The 7,398-nt window shown below is 38.5% G+C and overlaps 1 protein-coding gene across 5 annotated transcripts in view; it reads left to right on the top strand.

Moving 5' to 3' along the window:
• Positions 1-325: 325 nt before the first annotated feature.
• The window catches only part of LOC104522998 (cyclin-dependent kinase 11B), a 16,228-nt gene continuing 9,155 nt past the window's right edge, over positions 326-7,398 (top strand). The window contains exons 1-10 of one of the 5 annotated variants that reach the window (XM_029084368.1): positions 326-480; positions 1,160-1,275; positions 1,611-1,735; positions 2,307-2,445; positions 3,016-3,146; positions 4,292-4,414; positions 5,589-5,684; positions 5,793-5,921; positions 6,751-6,812; positions 7,369-7,398. The exon at positions 7,369-7,398 is cut by the window's right edge and continues 174 nt beyond it. In XM_029084368.1, coding sequence (XP_028940201.1) covers positions 370-480; positions 1,160-1,275; positions 1,611-1,735; positions 2,307-2,445; positions 3,016-3,146; positions 4,292-4,414; positions 5,589-5,684; positions 5,793-5,921; positions 6,751-6,812; positions 7,369-7,398 — 1,062 coding nt within the window. In that variant the 5' untranslated portion in view covers positions 326-369. Of the gene's footprint in view, positions 481-1,159; positions 1,276-1,610; positions 1,739-2,306; positions 2,446-3,015; positions 3,147-4,291; positions 4,415-5,585; positions 5,685-5,792; positions 5,922-6,750; positions 6,813-7,365 lie in introns of all 5 variants that reach the window. The other 4 variants (XM_010165440.1, XM_029084367.1, XM_010165442.1 and 1 more) reach the window with 4 other exon arrangements.

The following is a 7,398-nucleotide window of genomic DNA, read 5'->3' as shown; positions in this document are numbered from 1 at the left end:
GGGGAGGCCGGGCTGGTCCCGCTGAGAACGGTTCTCATCACCCGGCCGGTACCGGAATTGTGCCTGACGGGCTGGTGCATCAGCGGTGGAACTCCACCGTTACTCCGGTGTGTAACGGCGTTTCCGTGTTCCTCAGACAGGTCCCTGAGTTCGTAGCAAAGACTCTGTGTGCTTCTTGGCTTAACACGGGCCTTTCTGCTTCAGCATAAGTCAGGTCTGACTTGACTTGACTTAAAGATGATCCATCAAGTGTCTGTATAAAAAAAAATCAGTATAAAATAGGCGTAGCTGTGTTGGGCTGAATGGTTTGTGGAGCTTTCATTAACGTCGTGTTCTTTTTCAGAGGTTTTTTGTTTTTTTTAAACTCAAATGGGTGATGAAAAGGATTCTTGGAAAGTGAAAACTTTAGATGAAATTCTTCAGGAAAAAAAACGAAGGAAGGAGCAAGAAGAGAAGGCAGAGATAAAACGTATGAAAAATGTAAGCTACCGTTTGGTATACCAGAATTTCTAATGAAACCTGAGGAGCTTCAGTGCCTGTATCTTCATTTTCTGATGAGAACAAGGCTTCTTGCCCTGTCAGCACAATTCCTCTGTGCATGTTCCGTGTACGATCTCTAATTCCAAAGTTTGACAAAAATACTGTGCTTTGCTAAGATCTCATTGGCCTTATGTTGTATACTGTGCTTTGTTTCATAGTTGTTGGTTAGAAAAAGTTAAAAAAATTATGTGAATAACTGGAAGTTGCAGTTCAAGTAAAAACCCTTCAAATATTTTATAGAAGAATAAGTTTAAATAATTGGGTTTTAATAACTTTTATGTTACTGTTTGGTTTTGTACAGCTATGTACAAAATAACGTTCTTTTGGGGGGAAAAAAAAAAAAGTACAATAGTTAATGCAGTCCTCCTTAATCTCTTGTTAATTTTGTCTAATTACATTGGGTTTGCAGAAGGTCAGCTATAATTGCAATCAAACTGCATTTGGCTGCTTACAGCTATGAAATCTGTTTCATAAGTTAGTGTACTTCACTGGCGTGACCAGTTGAGGATGGCTTTTGAGCTAGGGATGGAAGAGTTTAGTACTATTTACATTTATTTCATTTTGTGCCATAAAAATTAATTGCATTTTATTTTTGCCCTGTCTTGTGTTTCTCTGACAGTCAGATGATAGGGATTCCAAGCGGGATTCTCTTGAAGAGGGGGAGTTGAGAGATCATCGCATGGAAATAACAATCAGAAATTCACCTTACAGGAGAGAAGACTCTATGGAAGACAGGTAAGAATAAGAGAATAACCTTACCTTAGAAAGAGCTACTGAAATGAACTTTTAGAAGTACTGAGAAGAAGGTTTAAAAAATATCCCAAGGGGAAAAGTTTTAACTTCTTTAAAGTGCACGTATAATAACAGTCTCACTTCTCATCTGTGGCTGTGATTTTCTGTAATGTACTGTTAATGCCTTGGTCTAGGGGTATTATGGAAATTAATACATTAAAATTTAAAAAATAGGAAAAAATGTATTTGTTTCAAAAGGAGAAAAGAGGAAATAACACACAGTCTGTTTGACAGTACATGTGACCTTCCTGAGTTTATTAATTTGCCTTATGTTTTAGAGGAGAAGAAGATGATTCCTTGGCTATAAAACCACCGCAACAAATGTCACGGAAAGAAAAAACCCATCATAGAAAAGATGAGAAGAGGAAAGAGAAACGGAGGCATCGCAGTCATTCAGCAGAAGGTTGTTATTCCTACATTTTGGTAACGTTTCTGGTAGATTCCCAAGGTGAAGCCAAACAGGCACGATGTAGAAAGTAAATAACAATAACTACAAACTAATAAAGCAAAGGAATTTAAACTTTTATTATTTCTTTGATTATGTTTAATGATTTCCTTTGTGGGAATGACAGGGGTATGTATGTGTTTGAGAGGACAATAATCACTTCGGGACAGGGACATAGTCTACTTCTACTCTTTGAAGTCTGTTAAGCTTCTTTCTGGCTTCACTGAGGGGGCTGAGGTATGATCTTTGTACCTGACTGTAAAGGAAAAATATAATTTCTAGAAACATTAGTGTTGTGTTCCTGTTACTAACAGCCTTTTTCTGTTTACAATGCAAACATTTCTGCGGGATCTTACAATCTTTTAACTTTCCAACACCCTTTCAGATCAGGATTTTTCTTTTAAGAAAATAACAGAGAACATGAAAATAGGTTACCATAAGTTTTATCCTTTCTAGATTTGCCTTTTAAAAATAGGAGCACTAAATATTTTGAATAGTAACACTCCAAAATGCATTTTTGTTTGTTTAGGGAAACATGCCAGAGTGAAAGAGAAAGAACGGGAACATGAGCGTAGGAAGAGACATAGAGAAGAGCAGGATAAAGCCCGTCGTGAATGGGAAAGACAGAAACGGAGAGAGATGGCAAGGGAGCATTCCAGGAGGGAGAGGTACAGCCGTCCCTCCCTCCCTCCCCTGTGACAAACCAACCAAGAGATGAACAGCTTCCTCTTCTAAATCTGTCTCTAACCTTTCATAATTCTGAAATGACAAAAAACATTCAGAGCAAAAACTTGTAAGGTCTGATGCCAGTGCCGTGTTCCTGTGAATATATTGTCTAATGAAAATGTGTTCTTGACTTTAATCACCTTTGTAAGTGACTTTATCACAGCAGATATTTCAAGGTGAATTCATTGACAGTGTTTTATGATATTGGAAAAAAAACCCCAAGCTGCAAACCAGTTTTGCATAGTATCAGGGGATTTGTTAATTGAACTTGCTTAATTTCTATTTAAATCCTGATAAGGGCGCAAAAGCTCCTGGTCTTTATTTTTGAAACACTGTTCTTAAAGGATCAGCTGAAAAGCGAGGTCTGTTTTTAACTGATACACAATCAGTGGTATTTTTACTAATGAAATTGAATGGCCCTGTAGTTTGTTACAGAAAAAAAACAGTTTTCCTTCCTGAGTTGAATTGGCAGTGAACTGTCATGTAACAAAAAAAAAAAAATCATTTTCTAGAGATCGTCTGGAGCAACTTGAGCGAGAACGAGAGAGAAAAATCAGAGAGCAGCAAAAAGAACAGAGGGAGCAAAAGGAACGAGAAAGGCGAGCTGAAGAGAGACGTAAGGAACGGGAAGCCAGGAGAGAAGGTAACTATCTCTGTCTGGGTGTTCTTTAGGCTTACTGTCTGCTGACACACTGGTGGAATGGAGCAATAAAAAGCATTTTTTATTGAGGTCAGTGCCATAATTTGGGGAAAGAAAAGAAAAAAAAAAAAGGGGGGGGGGTGTTGTGGGGGATTCTACATCAGAAGGGGGAAAAATAAATCTGTTAAGTACTCTGTGGGGAACGAAACCAATGTTGTATGCTTTAAATATCATGGTCTTTGCCTCTCTGTTAGTCTGGTTTCCTATAGAAACAAGATGTGTCTAATTGACATTGTCTCTGTGTGTGTGTGTATCTGTCATGATCCTAGTTACTTCTGAACTCTTTGGCTGAGTCTAACCCAATTTGATAGAGGTTGAACTCTCAAAATTAAGTGTTTTAAGGATTTGGGGAAGTAAATTGCAAAAAGAGAGAGAGGGAGTACTCCAGCCATAAAAAAGGCTGTGGTGGGAGTCAGGTGGAGATGATCTGATAACCAAGCAATTTAAATTAGCTTTTACACATGAACCCTCACTTAGTGTATCAGATGTAAGTTCAGATTGGTTTTGGTTAAAGGATCTCTGTTGATCCCAGCTTTCAAAAGTAAAAATCAGAGCCCTTTCCTGTGATCAAGTGACAAAGATTGTTCAAGAGTAGCAGAAGCAGCCATATTTATTGCTGTTCTTTCTAGTTGGGCTCATACCAAACAGCTCCTTTCTGTGCTTGGTCTTTATGCTGATATTGCTCAATCCATCTAGCCTGTCATTTTAGTTCTTTTTATTGCTCTGAATGTTCTGTCAGCTCCTTCTAACCTTTAGCTGGTTTTATTCTTTTATGTATTTTCCTGGTCTGGCCACTTCTCTCTGGCATTGATGCCTTAGTTTCAGGGCATTCACTGTGTAGTATATAGGGCATCTTGCTTCTGTTTCCCAAGTATGGCAGCACCTTTCTCTCAGTAGTACAAACCCATATTTTGCTGTGCATGAGGTAAATCCTTTATTCTCACAGATACAGTTAGGTTCCACTCCTACTCCCTGTTACCCTTTAGATGGTAATTAAAAATTATGCAAAGCAGGTGGTTGTGGCAGACAGAAGTATTCTAATTAGAGCAGGGAGATGTAACAATTTCTTCCGGTTTTATTTTCACTAGTTTCTGCACACCATAGAACAGTGAGGGAAGAATATGGAGACAAAGTAAAAATGAGACCCTGGAGTCGCAGCCCAATACGACAGCAAAGAGACAAGCTTGAGCAAGGAGATAGCAGGAAACCAGGTAGCATTTGCCACTTTATAATCATGTCTTTGCTGGGGGCGAGGAGGAGCTGTTCTGGGGTAGGGTTTAATTTTTAGTAGTAAACATCTGTCCATGGGACTCTATTGAAGGTGGTGTCCACTTCAGCCATGGTGGCATAACTTTGGATGCCACCAGATGTACTGTTTTCTACAAAGCAAGCAATAATGGTTTTGCAGGTAACTGTACAAGTGACAAATTGAATGAATCTTTCCTTTTTTAGTAGTAGGAGGAGTAATTTAAAAAGTTTTTAAGTGAGTTACTTCATTCAGCGATGAGAGAAGCAGCTGGCTGAATTCTAAATTTTGTAGTTTAATTCCTTTGCAGATTGAAAAGGGATTGCTTATTCCAGCTCCAGTTGGTTTTGTTGTTAGGAACTAAGCTACCTTAAAGAGTTACCGTACAGGGATCGATATCATTTAAGCATCACTGATACTGTCATCTTTGTAGAAGAAAAATGGTTAAGGCAGTATTCTGGTTAGACAGTGAATTTTGTTTTCTAAGCCAGAAAATGGTCCTTCCCATGCCTAGAAGATCCTAACTGTGAGTAGAGAACTTGCACAATTGACATAAAAGTGTCTTTGGTTAAAGCAGAAAAGCTCTGTATCTGCCTCGTTAATGTGTGTAGCTGTAAGAAGAAGTGTAACTCTTTGGAGTAAGCTGATTGCAGAATGTGACTCAGCTGAAGTTGCAGGTGGAGGCAGGCGGTCAGTCCTTTGGAGCTGCTGTCTGATCAGTCACACCTGCTGTTTCATGGTGGTCCAGAGGGACTGTGTTAGAACAGTCAGTGCTGTGTGTACCCACATCAGTGAGACCGTGTTCTGGTCATACTTGTTACCATGTTGCTTATTTCTTTTTTTTTTCTTTTTAATTACACCTAGAGGGGTTTAGGCATATATCATGTTTAAAAAACAAAAGGTCAATATTGCACATTTCTGGCTGTTGATCTTGCATCACTGCAATCCCAAAAAACTGTTTGTCTTTTGAGCAGAATGTGAATTATTTTTTTTTTTAGTTCTCTGTATTTCCAGTAGAGAATGTTCAGCACCAGTTTAATGGCCAGAGAAAGTAAAGTACTTATCTGGATATTCAGAGTCTTAAAAGTAGAGGTGATACTCAGTCAGCACCCTGTTTTTAATTTTCATGGTCTCAGCAGTAAAAGAAGAGAAACCAGAAGAGAGAGATCCTCTTTCAGACTTGCAGGACATCAGTGACAGTGAGAGAAAAACCAGCTCAGCAGAGTCTTCATCAGGTGATTAAATGCAATTTAATAGATGTAATTAATTGTACAGTTGTCTGTTGAGGAAACACTGTTAGAGTGTGGGCCTACTTAGTTTTGTGTGTGTTTGTTCCTGAACAGAATCTGGATCAGGTTCAGAAGAGGAGGAGGAAGAGTCTAGCAGTGAAGGTTCTGAGGAAGAGGGAGAGGAAGAGGAAGAAGAGGAGGAGACAGGAAGCAATTCTGAGGAAGTGTCTGAGCAGTCAGCTGGTGAGTAGCATAAAGCAGGTCCTGGAATGGTGTGTTATGATTTTCTTTGTTTCTCATTCTGTATTGTTTTATTTGATCATTTTCCTTTTCTCTTAGTCTAGGATAGGCTGAGACCTCACAGGTCAAGATAACTAAAAAGAAAATAAACAAGTACAAGTCATATTCTATCCTTTTATATAGAGGTAATACCAATTATTTGTCTAAGAAGCTGGATTAGAAAACTGAAAGGCATTTTTGTCTTCCCACACGGTGTAAGGCTGACTAAGTAATTTTGTAACATAACAAATACTCTGTAGAGAACAGTTCTGCACTTATTTGGGGGGTGGTGAAATACAAGTGTCTCTGTCATTTGGAATTATTTACAGTTGCAAATTTCAGATTTTTTTTTTTTTTTGCATACCAGCAAAAGAAAATGAACATAATTTTAAGAAGTTTAGTAAAAAAAGTCTACTTACAGCTGTTCTTGTCATTAATTAGTAAAGAAAAGGCACAAAAGCATGCTCTGATGGCTGGGTATTTTTCTTTAAAATCAATTACAGTTAATAACCAAATATTAATAAGTTTCCTGACTTTAATTTACTCACCTGCCTCCAACCCCTAATTCCCAGATAATTGATAAGAATCGTATTCCCTGTTGGAAGCTGAAAGGGGCAGTTCTGTTGAGTTAGGGGAAGCATTTGCTTTCCAAGTGAAACAGAAGTACGAGGTCACAAACTAGATAGTGGTGAGGAAGCCTGGCGAGTTAGAAAAGCGTTTCAGTAGGGATCTGCCTTACAGGGAACTGCAGCAGCCCAGAGGTTATTCAGTCCAACTTGATTGTGTTTTGCAGAAGAGGTGAGCGAGGAAGAAATGAGTGAAGAGGAGGAACGGGAGAATGGAAACCACATCCCAGTTGGTACAATGCAAATACTCAATATTTAAAGAAGTGTTTGGCTGAATTTTTGCAGCCAAATAAATCTATTTCTACAAATGCTTAAAAATATTCTAAATGTATTTCTTGTTGCAGTTTTGCCATCATGCTAAAGCATCGTATGTGTAGTATTTTGGGGCTGTTCTCATGTCAGAATCAGAAATTCCTTGAAATCTGTTCCAAAGTCTGTGTTCAGAGGAAATCAGATCCTAGTCTGGTGACATAATGTTTCCTCCTTTTTCATTCGGAGTCTCTTATTCTGTCCTCTCATCAAAGAAGCTTTGCAATCAGAATGAGATAATACTGGGTCAGTTTTCCCTCTCATTCTGTTAGTGTAAAGTTATTTTTCTGACATGCTGTATTTAACACTGGACATTGTACGTACAAGGCTGTAAACAAGCTCTTGAAAGGAACGAGGCTCCTCATTGATCTTTATTATTACAGTAACTTCAGTTCCATAAATTGCACACTTATCTGTAACGATCAATGTTTCACCACCCTGATGTGCCTAAAGCTGAGCTGAATTGTTGTGAGCAGCTCCCTCTTTCCATGACTGATTCTGACTTT

The sequence above is a fragment of the Antrostomus carolinensis genome, unplaced genomic scaffold (assembly GCF_000700745.2).
Source record: "Antrostomus carolinensis isolate BGI_N321 unplaced genomic scaffold, ASM70074v2 scaffold18133, whole genome shotgun sequence".
Classification (NCBI taxonomy): domain Eukaryota; kingdom Metazoa; phylum Chordata; class Aves; order Caprimulgiformes; family Caprimulgidae; genus Antrostomus; species Antrostomus carolinensis.
This window is presented reverse-complemented; position numbering and strand designations above follow the sequence as displayed.